The sequence below is a fragment of the Puma concolor genome, chromosome B1 (assembly GCF_028749965.1).
Source record: "Puma concolor isolate L17-30 chromosome B1, mPumCon1.1.hap2, whole genome shotgun sequence".
NCBI lineage: Eukaryota > Metazoa > Chordata > Mammalia > Carnivora > Felidae > Puma > Puma concolor.
This window is the reverse complement of record NC_141670.1, coordinates 115,501,497-115,514,812: the sequence shown is the minus strand read 5'-3', so window position 1 is coordinate 115,514,812 and position 13,316 is coordinate 115,501,497. Positions and strand designations below refer to the sequence as shown.

Sequence of the window (13,316 nt, the reverse complement as noted above, 5' to 3'; positions counted from 1 at the left end):
CAGTCAGCGTTAGTTAACTGGTCTCAACTTGAGATTGATGGCTTCGTATGTATGTGTATGGACTTTCAGCTAGAGGTCTTGAGATGATGAATAGGCAGGGCCGCCTTGGTAGGCCACAGAATTCTGTGGTGAGGAATCATACATTAACATGAGTGGGCATGAACTGAGAAGTTGAATTTATAAATAATCAAATGTAGTGTCAGAAAGACCAAATTTCAACTCTGGACCTAATTTCTAGTCCCAGACCAGTCATTTAGTTAGCAGTGTAACTTAGGGCAAATAATCTAAATTTCATGGGCCTATGGTTTATCATCTATACAATCAAGGAATTATCACAAGTAATCTATGAGATCTTTCCAAACTTAATAATTTTCTGAAACCTATTATTTAAGTAGTGCCTTAAAATCCAAGGAGAAGCCAGGAGTAGGAACTACTGATTTAGTCCAGAGTGGGGGAAAAGACCCAGAGAGGTTAGATAACTACCAAGACCACAAAGTTGATAGATGGGCTCTCCCTTCTGACCCACAGCACAATGCTCTTAACTCAAACTATAATCCGTGCTTCTGAGACACTGGCCTTACTAGAAGTATGGTGTTCTAAGAAGAATAAAGAGGCATGAATTTTTCCCATTCATGGGTGAGTCACCTGCCTGACCCCAAAAAATGAAACTCAGATTTCTGGGGTCCAACCAATACTTCTGCATTCCTAAAGCTGAGTGGGCCACAGGGAGTTCCTAAAGGAGAGGGTGGGCTGCCTCTAAGCTTTCTGATTTCTAGCTCCAACATTGCATTTATGTGTTCCCCTACCTCTCACCATTTAAATGCACCAACTCACTACTAAGAAGCTTTCAAGAGTCCTTGAACCTTCCCTCATGAGTTTTTTTTTTCCTGAATTTTTAAATTCAGAACAAAGCATCAAATCATAAGATAACAACCGATATTTATTGGGTGTTTATTGACAACTGCACCAGATATTGTGCTAAGTATCTTACAAATATACCCATTAAATTATCGCAACACTATGAGGTCAGTTGCCTAGTTGAGTAAAAGAAGGATCAGAGCGGGTAAATAGTCTGCTGAAAGTGACGTGGCCTGTTAGTGGCAAAGCTGAGGTTAGAACATAGGAACTCATTGCATATGCTGCCTGGAAGAAGAAACCTTTCTTTCAGGGCTCATTTTAACTCTCCAAAATGTCCTCTTGGTCTACACAAAAGCAAAGAACTGATGGAAACCATCTTTACAATATAAGCTGCACTAATTCTGATGAGCAGGGGTATTCTCTATTGTTCTCTTATTCATCCAGAGCATAGAGTACATGATACACTCTACCCCATTCTAGACCAGTGATCTCTGGGGGAGTACAAAATTAAGACGTTGGATAGTTAAAGCATTTAGATGCAGCACCGCTATATGACAAACAAGGGGTATCAGTTACACCTAAATATGCAACTAATGATAACATAAGAAAGAACATCTGAACCAGTCTGAGAATCTCATCAGATTCACCTCTAAATGGTTGATTGTGAGTAGACATATTATGATTAGTGATTAAGAAACTTACATAGTGTCATGGAAAAAGGCAAAACGAGGAGTAATTCATCTCCAGGTGATATCACTTAAATTTGTTGTAAGACATTCTGTGTTGTGAGATTTAAACATCTGGATACTTAAAGGCTTAAAGATTATACAACATTATATAACATTATATAACAGATAAATAAGATGGGACAGACATGCTTCCATCATGCTTCTCCATGATTAACAGGGAAACAGAAATCCAATAATCAAGGGATTTTTTTGGATTACCTTTGGTCCAGGAAGTCCATGAGGTCCCTGAAAATGAAAAACACAGATTTTAATTAAGAATTGATTCACTATTTCCTAACAGAAGTGATTATTGTATAGAGTAACCAAAGAGATGTAAAACAAGAATCTTCTTCTTGGAGCTGTAGCTAGAGGCAGGACAGTGGATGTTAACACCTAGTGAATGTTCCTTCCAGCTCTTGGACTGTTCTGTAATTGGAAATTCACTAACAGCAATTTGTTCTGCTAAATACCTGTGAGAGGGAGAAATATGTAAGAAAAACATTTTAAAAAAGTATTGTGAACCCACACTACTCCTATTTCTCAAATCCATATTTTCATAAAATCTAGGTGGAACATGTGACATACTTTGAGTTACACAGAATAGAGATAGGTCCTAAAATACGGAAATTTGCCAAAGAGAAGTCCTGGTGAAGGGAAGACCTTTTCCCGTTACTGAATCCTCTAGACCCAAGAAGAATCTAAAGAAAGAAGGAAACGAGGAGATGATAGTCAAGTTTGGGACCCTGTGGCATCATTAATTTAAGACTAAGGAAAGGATTCTATCCACAGAGCACTAATCATTATTAGTTAGAATGCATTTGTTTTTACGAAGACGAATTCTTCAAGGCTTTTGTAACAGTTGTTTACCAATGGAAGGAAGTTACAACGCATACATGCATCAGGGCTTTTCTCCTGTATTTTGTGGAAAATCTAACCAGAGACTAATTAGCTAACCTAAATTACCTAAAGGTTACTGTGGATTGCTTTAAACCTTTCAAGTTATTTGAATTAACTCTTTGGAGAGAGGAGTATTTAAACACCCAACAGCGAAATCATACAACTGTAGGAAAAATTTTTTGTCAAGCAATATACAAATATTTGTTATATATGTCTGCATTGGAATAATAGTTTCCCTTTAGATAAGCAGTGGATAAGCATTTTCAGGGAATGGCTGTTACTTTATCAAGTATTCTTATTTTATTGCAGTAATGGTTAAAATCCCTTTAAACTAATCAATTTTATGATATGAATAAGATATAGCCTTTAAAATTTTAATCTTCTAACTTAAAGTGGAGGGAGTATAAAAAAAAGCCAAAAGTATGTCATTTGCTTAATTCTTTTTTTTTTTTTAATTTTTTTTTTCAACGTTTATTTATTTTTGGGACAGAGAGAGACAGAGCATGAAGGGGGGAGGGGCAGAGAGAGAGGGAGACACAGAATGTGAAACAGGCAGAGAGAGAGGGAGACACAGAATGTGAAACAGGCTCCAGGCTCTGAGCCATCAGCCCAGAGCCTGATGCGGGGCTCGAACTCACGGACCGCGAGATCGTGACCTGGCTGAAGTCGGACGCTCAACCGACTGCGCCACCCAGGCGCCCATCATTTGCTTAATTCTTAATGAACAGTTTAGTATTAAGAAAATAATGTTAATTATAACTATTTCGTGATATGAAATAGAAAACAACAGTTAGTAAGAAATAGATGATTGGGTCTGGGGCTCTGCTTTGCAGCTTAGATCATTCCAGTGATGTTCCAGGGGGAAAACATGACCCACAGTTTATTTAATCTGTATGACTAAAGGCATAGAGTTTATTGAGATACCTTAGGGACGAATGTGACCTTAGAGGCTGCCCAACTTGTACCCTCCTGCCCCAGTCAAAAGCAGCTGAAGCAGTCCACCTTCTGTGTTCTAGCCTTAACACTACCGCCATTAGGTGGACGTTTTGAGAATTACACTGGCTTAATGGCTGCCTTCCTCACCAGATAGGAGTTCCGTGAAGGCATGGCCATTGTCTGAGGGATACTTGCGGTGAACACTGGATCCACCAGAGTACCATAAAGGTGAAAAGAAAAAGAAGCAACAATATATGTCATCTACAATTTTTCTCATATTATTTTATAAATGTGCCTATTAAAATCTCATTAAAATGTTTCAAAGTTGGTTAGACACATTCATTAATGGCTATAATTATTAATCCTGTTATGCTATGAATGACCTAAATGGGTTGGTTAAGATGATTTTTTGACGTTCATACTGGAGGTTGGAGTAAAGCTTGTCAAATCTATCCCTGACTCTCCTATCACCAAACTACTCTATCTCTTTTCAAGAGACGTATTTGGGAATGAAGGCCAATACTGTAAAGTCAGATATCTCAGAGCACCTCGTATTTTCTGTTCATTCTACAGAGAGCAGCCCAAAATACAAGCTGGCTGTTGTGAGGGATGTGTTCATGTTTTTCTAGTAGCATACTCATAAATACATGATTACATTTTGTAGAGAAGAGAGGCTTACCATGGGGCCTGGTGGGCCATGGGGGCCTGGTGGGCCTGGTGGGCCTATGATCTGTACGTCCAAAAAATAAACATGGATTTGGTTACTTCATTTAGATAAGGCAGTTTGGCTTGGATCTTGTGCTAGGGTTCTGCTAAGGCCATTAATAGCTGCAGAGGAAGAAGGATACTAGAAAAAGTGAGGCATTTGATTCTTTACGTTTAGAAATGCCTTCTTGAGAACAGCAACAATAGCAAGAAAAAACTTTAAAAAAATACAGCTGTTTTACAAAAGCCAGAATAAATCTAAAGTACATTAAAAGAAAGGACAGCAATCATCAAGAGATGCTATAATATCACAATCACTATTAAACTCTCCAATATTTCACTGAGCAGCAACAGGGCTCTGGAGGTGGGAAAAAGTGTGCTCTGTAATCACAAAGCTCTACCCAAAAGTGTTATGGGAAAACCATTGATTTTTTCTCCTTAGGATTAGACAGTCTCCTAAAAAACTGCTTTTAACTCAGACTTCTGAGACTCATTGTCTCTCATCGTAAAAGGCCGACAGACATTTTTTCTACAGTTTGACAAACTAAAAGGTTCACAGTCTTTCTACTGTTGATAAGCCATCTGGCACAGATTGAACTTGGTAAATAATAGGCCTGTTTTAGAGTTCTTTAGTAACCGCGGAAGTTCAGCCACCATCAACTTACGGAAGGACCCTGAGGACCTGGTAATCCAGAGTCTCCTTTTTCTCCTTTCATTCCATTGGCACCCTACAAATAACCGGTAAGAGTTGAGTTGGTAAAGTTGTTTCCAAAGTATAAGAAAACAACTGAATTTTCTCCCCAAACCCATCATCCTTTTGAAATTTTTATAGTCTTATGCACATAATATATAAAAGAAAGATTTATCCCCTTGCATTTTAGTCTCAAAGAGCAAGCTTCTCCAAATCTCTAGGACTGTGGGTGATATGTGAAATACAATTTAAAGTAAATAAAAACTAGGTTAGGTGTGATTGGTTAAACTTATACATTGTTATATATATCAGATTATAAATGTTATATTTTTTGTGGTGGTGCTCGCTTTAAATAGCAAAGGTCAGTCTTTTATTGACATTTATATACTTCCTTGTTTTAAAATAGGCCTAATGCAGTGAAGTCTTCTACATTTTTTGTTTTAATCTCACAATTGAATTACTGAGGATTAAATTAAGTTTCAGGGTTCTTAGCTGAAAATAGGGTTAACAATACCTATCTCTCCATTTCTTTTACATTTTTAAAAATTTTCCCTTCCAAATCCTCAGTAAAAATTGTGGGGTAAAGTCATAAAAACACCATTCCAGTCACACCAAGAGAACACTTTTTAAACAGTAACTTGTTTTAAAATTGCCTTATATTTTTTAGTTTGTTAATTTTTAAATTATGGTTTATTTAAAAATGATCGGTTGTCACCATCTGATGCATACTAAATTAAAGTGATCAACTCTATCTTTCTATCTTCTGATGAAAATAATTCAGGAAAACATGAAGGTTTATTTTATAATTCACTTGGTTAGATGCTTTAAAACTTGTTTTAGTGCCACAGTTGGAGTAATTAACCAACAATACCTCAAATATTTAAGAATAAAATAGTACATGAACCAGTAGATGAGAATGCAGGTAATCATAAAACTCTTTTTTCTTTTTAAGTTTATTTATTTTGAGACAGACAGACACAGTGCGAGTGGGGGAGGGGCAGAGAGAGGGAGAGAGAGAATCCCAAGCTGGCTTTGCGCTGGCAGCACAGAGTCTGATGTGGGGCTCGAACCCCCAAAACCATGAGATCATGACCTGAGCAAGATCATGAAACCAGGAGTCAGACATTTAACCAACTGAGCCACCCAAGTGCTCCTCTTTTCTGATTTAATTTATCTTAACATGAACACATCCTAAAAAGTACAAACATACCGGTAATCCAGGAAGTCCGATTCCTCCTTTTTCACCTGGCATACCTGGGTCCCCCATGTCTCCCTTTGAGCCTTTAAGTCCCTACAAATGATACGGTTTACATGTAACAATCACACTGAAACTTGATAGTAACATCCTAAGGAAAACAGAATTCCAGATCAATTTTGTCAGTGGGTGATCCTATGCAGAGATGATTCTGATTTTCACTGCTAGACTTATTTCTTATAGCAATCTTCTACATTGAATCAGTACTATTTCCTCATGTAACAGAAGGGATTAAACCCTATTACTTAGGCCATTTAAGTATGAAAACTATGAATTTAGGTGTTAACATAATTTCTCTTGATTCTGTATTTTTACCTGGTAGTTAATTCAGTATCACTGGTCCTGAAAACAATTTAAGGGACTGAATTCTCAGCAGTACAATACACATTTTGAACCAGGACTAGCGTTATAAGAACCAAGGCTCAAATAAATTTCTCCCATCTCCATCCATCACACTCTCCTACCCCTCTTAAAAGTAGGTGGAAGTTCCAATCACCATCAGTTTTCAATGGTTCAATATACACAAACATAAATAATGTAGGCACCAATTATTAGGTGCCTGGTCTTTAGGCATCAGAGTTCAGTCAAGTTTACAAATATTTCAACTTTTCCACAGTGTTCTTATTTTATTCTCATGACATCTCAATGAGGTGATCCATGGTGCTTTAAAAAATTTTTTTGAGAGAGAGCACAAGCAGGGGAGAGGGGCAAGGGGGGCAGGAGTGAGTGAGAGAGAGAGAGAGAGAGAGAGAGAGAGAGGCGGGGGGGGGAGAGAAATCTTAGGCAGCCTCCACGCTCAGTGCAGAGATCAACTCAGGGCTCGATCCCAAGACTCTGGATTATGATCTGAGTCAAAATCAAGAGTCGGACGCTCAACTGACTGAGCCACCCAGGCTCTCCCACGATGCTATTTTTATTCTTCTTTTACAGTGAGTAAATAGATAGATGTATATTTTGAATGCTAACAAATCTGAGTTTTGTAATAATAACACTGAAGTGGATTTTTATTGTTAAGTATTTTCATCCAAGGAGCTTCACTATCATATGACCAGATGGCCCATTCTTGGGCAGGGATGGTGACAGTTCTGGTAGTAAGGGGCCCCTGGCTGCACAAACCTATTCATCTCTTCCATACCCAAACTTACTTACAAACAGTAGGAAAGTGTTTTTTCTTTACTTATACCTATTTAATAGCACTTAGTTCAGAATCACTTGCTAGGTGGGTGAGTGGATAGGTGCTTGAGTGGGTAGTAGATGGATCTAACTGATTAATCAGCCCCTGGTTGGTTTTAGGAATCTAGTGATGGAGAGTAGCAGGGTAGCCTGTCCTTGCTACTGGAGTTAGTAGCAGAAGTAGACCTTGTGAAGCGTATAGAAAAAAACCCCAGCTACTATGTATGTAGGGACCATGTAGTATCTTTATGCATGTTAAATTAATTATTTTTAATGACTAGCATTGGGGATACAACCAGATTTTTAAATGCTTATGTGATCTCTGATTAATAATAGCATATCATCAGAAGTGTTTTTCTTTTTTTAACTATCACGTTTATTTTATGTGACATTATATTACTTTAATATACAACTCTAATATTAAAATAACTCTTGAATTTAATTTTCTTACCTAATACTATCTCCTGAGAAGCACAGTTCACTAACTGTATCAAGAAACCTCTTGACAAAAAGAAAAAAAGAAACCTCTTGATTTCTTACGATTTTCTTGATTTTAGTCACTTATTGGGTAAATAACAAAAGCCCAGAAAATATCAAATATCTTGAAGCTAACCATCGTGATTTGACTCTGAATTGAGAGTAGTGTCCATATTCTCCTTAGTCAGATTCTTTCTGGCCAGAGGTAAACAGCTTAGAGGCCAAATCCAGCCCAGGGATTATTTTTGCACAAGTTGAATCTTTGAGAAAAAATTTAAGGGGTGTTCAGATAAAAAAAAAAATCTGTGACAAAAACTGTATGTGATCTTCAAAGTCTAAAACATTTACTATCTGGTCTTTTATGAAAAAGTTTGCGAACCTCTGATTTAAGGGAAACCATTGGAGATACTGACATATTCTGTGGAAGCACAAGTGCCCCACTTGTTTCTGTATTTTCTAGTGATCTTGAAAATTAGGTGTAATCTTTATTTGGGAAAAAAAAATATTGTCAAAACAACACATATAAGGAATATCTAATTTTGTGGAAACTTTTGTTGACTGATTATAATCTTGACCTGTTAGCATTCACTTACAAAAAATTAGGCTATTCTTACTAAATTGGTAATGATCTTATAAGTCTAATAAAAATTCACAGAAGTGTCACTGGTAGAGTGGTAAGGAGTATTAACACAAAATGTCATATCGCTGGTCTGTTTCTGCAAAGAAAACTAACGTCTGATTTAAAACCAATTGCTTTTTAGAGTTAATATAGTCTCTACAACAGATGGTGAAAAAAGAAAGAGCGGATCATATGTCAACACTCATGTCTTTTTGGCTCCAAATCTATAATAAAAGTAGTGATCAATAATGATGCTTTAAATGACAGTATATATCTTTGAAAATTACCTGCTCTCCATCAACTCCTGGGATTCCTGGAGATCCTGGCTCTCCCTGTTAAGATAAAAAGTGATGGCTTGTCTCCATTCATCATTGGTAAATAAAAGTGATGCTGGTTGGTAATAGTACAATTTGACTTTTCAGCAAAGGCATCATAACCCAAGAACACTTTGTTACATCATACGCATATCAAAACTAAGTGAAATAACATTTTCTTAAAGATTACATATAACAATACTTATATGTAGCTAAGATCCAATGTTTTTATTTTTTTCCCCATGTGAGATTCAGGCTAAAGGAAAAAATGGTGAAAGAAAACTGGTAGAGATAATTTGAAGGTTGACTATACCCTGTAACAATAACTTATAAGCCTCAGTTAATTTTTTTCTCCTTAAAAAATCTGTATTATTTCTCTTTATTTTCCAACTTGAGAAAAAAGCAAAAGCATAAAAGTTAACTTAAAAATCGCATGCAGGGGCGCCTGGGTGGCGCAGTCGGTTAAGCGTCCGACTTCAGCCAGGTCACGATCTCGCGGTCCGTGAGTTCGAGCCCCGCATCAGGCTCTGGGCTGATGGCTCAGAGCCTGGAGCCTGTTTCACATTCTGTGTCTCCCTCTCTCTCTGCCCCTCCCCCGTTCATGCTCTGTCTCTCTCTGTCCCAAAAATAAATAAACATTGAAAAAAAAAATTAAAAAAAAAAAATCGCATGCAGTGTTTTAACTGGCACCATTTGAACAGTGGATACAGATTCATAATTGTGAATGTGCTATTTCCAGACATAATCAATTAGATAATATCTTAATCCACATAAAATTACTTTTGGGTGAGTTCAATTACCTATACTATGGTAGGAATGAATTAAAGTTTACTATTCATATTATGACATTTTAGAAACCCTGACAACCCAAAATCTATTTTATCTTAATTGAAGATGACCCATTAAAAACAAATTTAAGCAATGTGCTAGATATTTATCCAACCAACAAAGGTCCAGTCATTTTTCACTTGGAAAGGTACTGAACAAACAAATTCTTTGAAAGGTAAGATATTATTTTAGATCAATGAGTCACTTTTGCAGATCCCATTATAAATATGTCTGATTCCCACATGGTGGAAACTTTGTAAAGTCAGCTCTCCTGATTGTGAGTGGCCTGCCTCACAGACAGATTTTCAAGGGAGCTGACTTGACTGTATTTTTTTAGAAAGGCTTGTTTGATAATGTATAAACCACAGTAGTGAAATTGTTAGAGATCTTTTCCCTGGTAAAAACTTTAAGAGCTCTTGGCCACAGCATGAAATTTGAGCTTTCCAATTAAAGAAAGCCTGACAAACAAATGCATTAAAAAAAAAAGTGGGGGTGGGGGGAGAAGAAGTCTTTCCTTACTCCTGATTTCTCACCCTTTGTGGTAGGAGCAAAGTTTATTTTGCCACAAACAAGTCTGCTGAGGTTGGATGCACCTGGCTAAGCCTTAGTTTCATTCAGTCTGAATGCTTGTCAGCACTCTGGGTCCAATAATGATTGTTTTGCTAAGCTTTTACCTTCAAAATGTGACCCGCGAGTGTTTAAAAGAAAACAGAACTCATGAGTTATGAATTTATCTTTCACTCATCAAATGTAGTTTGTAAAGAATTACTTGATGTGTAAGAAGTCAAACAATCTTTGTTTGATAAAGAGAAACACTAATTGAATAGGCTCCCATTCAGTCTGAGGCTAAGTCCCCAGTGCAAATGGGTTCTACACTTGACTTCGGCTGCATTTTCTGACTCTTGGTCATAGGCACATCTCACCCCTGTTATCCCAACCTTCTCAAGGAGAGATCAAGGAAAGCATGAAAGATTGTATCAGTCAGCCCAAGATCTCAATTACAAGATCATTGTACAGTGTGTGGGGTGGGGTAGAGTGACAGCATAGTGGGAAGGCCAGCAGGGATGAGAGGTAAGGGAGTATGACTAACTCCCTCCCACTTGTCAAGACACTCATTTGGCCAGCTTCCTCCCGTCTTTCATTTTCTGCTCAAAGTCATCCTTGACTCTTAAGACTAAGAGGAGCCTTCCTGTATGGACATCCATAGCATGCACTCATCAAAGCACTTACTCTATTTATTAGTAATTGTGCCTTTACTTGCCTCGCTCCTGTTCTAAACTGTAAGCTCCTTCTTGAAACCCCTTGCTATATTCAGATATCTCTGTTAGATATTAGTCTTTATTATATAGAGGCTCAAAAATTACTTACTGAATAACTGAATTAAAAAATGAGTAGCAATTAGATTATAAAACAAGGGGAGGTGTATATGTTTTAACACTATTATATACCCTTCATGGCTAGGTGGTTCTTTTTGCCTCTTTAGGACAAGGGATTTATACCCTTAGGGTGGCTATAGGTCTTTGGGCTTTAAAGAAGTGTAAAGTCCTAGGAGCTTTTGAGGTGTGTAAGGAAAGAGGTATGTGTTTAGCACAGAAGCAAGGAATTTAGATCCTGGTTGACTCTACATAGAAGAAAAGGGAATCTGCAGATTCACCCCTGTGTTGTCTAGTCCAGCTCACCAAGATATTAGAGAGCAGGGATCCAGGCTGACTTGCTTACCAGGAACAAAGACTGTGTAACTGGAGAATTTTTGTGTTCTATCTCTTAGGGCCCAGAAAGTGATAGAGAAACAGAAAGTTAAAAACCCAAACCTTACAATAATGTTATACATGATATCTGTTTAAAATTAGGGTCTATGTTCTAAGTATATCTTATATGGGTAAGGACCTCAGCAATATTTTACTTTATATTCCTTTTTGTAATAGAAAAATAATTTTCCATGTGTTAGCTTTCCATTTTTAAGTATCTTAAAGAGTATAAAAGCTGACGTGTGTGTGTGTGTGTGTGTGTGTGTGTGTGTGTGTGTACATGACAGACTCAGCAAATAAAGTACTTTGAAAGGCATCAACAAAAGATGGATTTCAAAATCACTTGAATCTCCTACAAAAATCCAGTGATGAAAGTCATATTTCAACACACATGGCTCAGTTCTAAAAAGTGAGAGACAATGGCTATGTGTTACTTGCTCAAATTTGGTTAAATAACTAAATTTAAGTTTGGAGGGGTAAAGCTGAAACCACCGACAAATCTGAGATATAATCAAGTAATTCTAGGTTTCTGTTGCTCATAGTTGGTATGTTTCATTAGATAAGATGCAAATGGCAGAATGAATAAATACAATGGGATTTGTTATAAAAAGTGGTTCAAAAATGATTCCTCAAATTTTCATCTGTGAATGCACCATGCTAAAGCTTCTCTTATTATTTTTATTACAAAAAATTAAAGGGAAAATCTTTTTTAGTGTTAGAATAAATTTTTCTTCAATCCTCCTGTATATAAATATTTTCCTTTTTTCATATACTACATTCAGTGGCTCTTTACCTTTATAATTTCTATAAAACTTGTTTTTCCCTCATTTAATAATTCTGTTTTTCTCAATGTCCTCCCTTTAAATTTAATGCTAATCTTATTTCTCTCCCTTCTTACCTAATCTTCCTTTTTTTTCCCTTTCTGATTTCCTGTCCCTTCAGCCCAGACCTCAGTGTCCATTCTTAGCTGCCTTAAGCAATATTGATGATCTTAGCTTCTCTAGTATTTTCTAAAAATGATTTTTCAAAGATACATATATTTAAGGTGGGATTCTCTGTACCATAAGTGGTAAATGGAAACAAGTAAAATAAAGAATGACCTTTGGCCCTTGTAGTCCTTGAGGTCCAGGTGGTCCAGGGGGACCCTAAATCAAGAAAAGACAAAGTTTTAAAAAGCAGCAAATATATGTATTACAATTTATGCTTTAAATAATAAGTACACCATATACTTCCATTATTTCTGTCATAATCAAACATCCCCCAACATTAATTTGCAATGGGGACAAATTTCACCAGTTATGTAAGTATAAAAACTACCTACTTCTGTGCAAAACTATCAATACATTTAGGCAAAATAACACTGAATATGCTTTTGAGTTGATTTCATAACATAATGTAAAATTGCTGTTGTGTTCCACATTCATCTCCTTGGGATGAATTAGCATGCTAATACTACCTGTGTTTCTAGACACCTAGCCTCCCCCCACACACAAAGGATTTGATTTCCCAAACAGTAAAGAACACAGCCACATTATTGTAAGACTAAAAACTTTTAGAAAAATAACAGTAACTTTTTTGGGGGTCTTTTTCACTAAGCAGACAAAGTGGTTTAACTGGGGCAAATGTTGTAAAAGTTATTAATAAGGAGACATAAAACTAAATATCAGACAAAAACAATTGCTACATTAGTACCATTATCATTGGCATGCATCAACACCACAAAGTCACAAACCACAGAAATCATGCATGGGAGTTACCGTGACAGTTAAGGTGGTAATCCTCTGTTGGGAAAATGTATTGACAAAGACAAAGTTACCTATATTGTGTGCCAAAGTACAATAATACATTTTTGAAATGATCAAATTCCTTGAATGTGTTTTGGCAAGCCTGATGTCTTATAAGTGATTGAGAAGATACTGAGAACATATTAACCTATCTTTAAATGAATATATACACAATGGAGTACTACATGGCAATGAGAAAGAATGAAATATGGTCCTTTGTAGCAACATGGATGGAACTGGAGAGTGTTATGCTAAGTGAAATAAACCATACAGAGAAAGACAGATACCATATGGTTTCACTCT

General features: G+C 36.7%; 1 protein-coding gene across 1 annotated transcript in view; it reads right to left on the bottom strand.

Moving 5' to 3' along the window:
- COL25A1 (collagen type XXV alpha 1 chain) overlaps positions 1-13,316 on the bottom strand; it is a 469,078-nt gene that overhangs the window by 28,114 nt on the left and 427,648 nt on the right. The window contains exons 23-28 of the mRNA XM_025921769.2: positions 12,330-12,374; positions 8,627-8,671; positions 6,026-6,106; positions 4,790-4,852; positions 4,099-4,149; positions 1,806-1,832 (exon numbers count right to left, since the gene is read on the bottom strand). Coding sequence (XP_025777554.2) covers positions 1,806-1,832; positions 4,099-4,149; positions 4,790-4,852; positions 6,026-6,106; positions 8,627-8,671; positions 12,330-12,374 — 312 coding nt within the window. The remainder of the gene's footprint in view (positions 1-1,805; positions 1,833-4,098; positions 4,150-4,789; positions 4,853-6,025; positions 6,107-8,626; positions 8,672-12,329; positions 12,375-13,316) is intronic.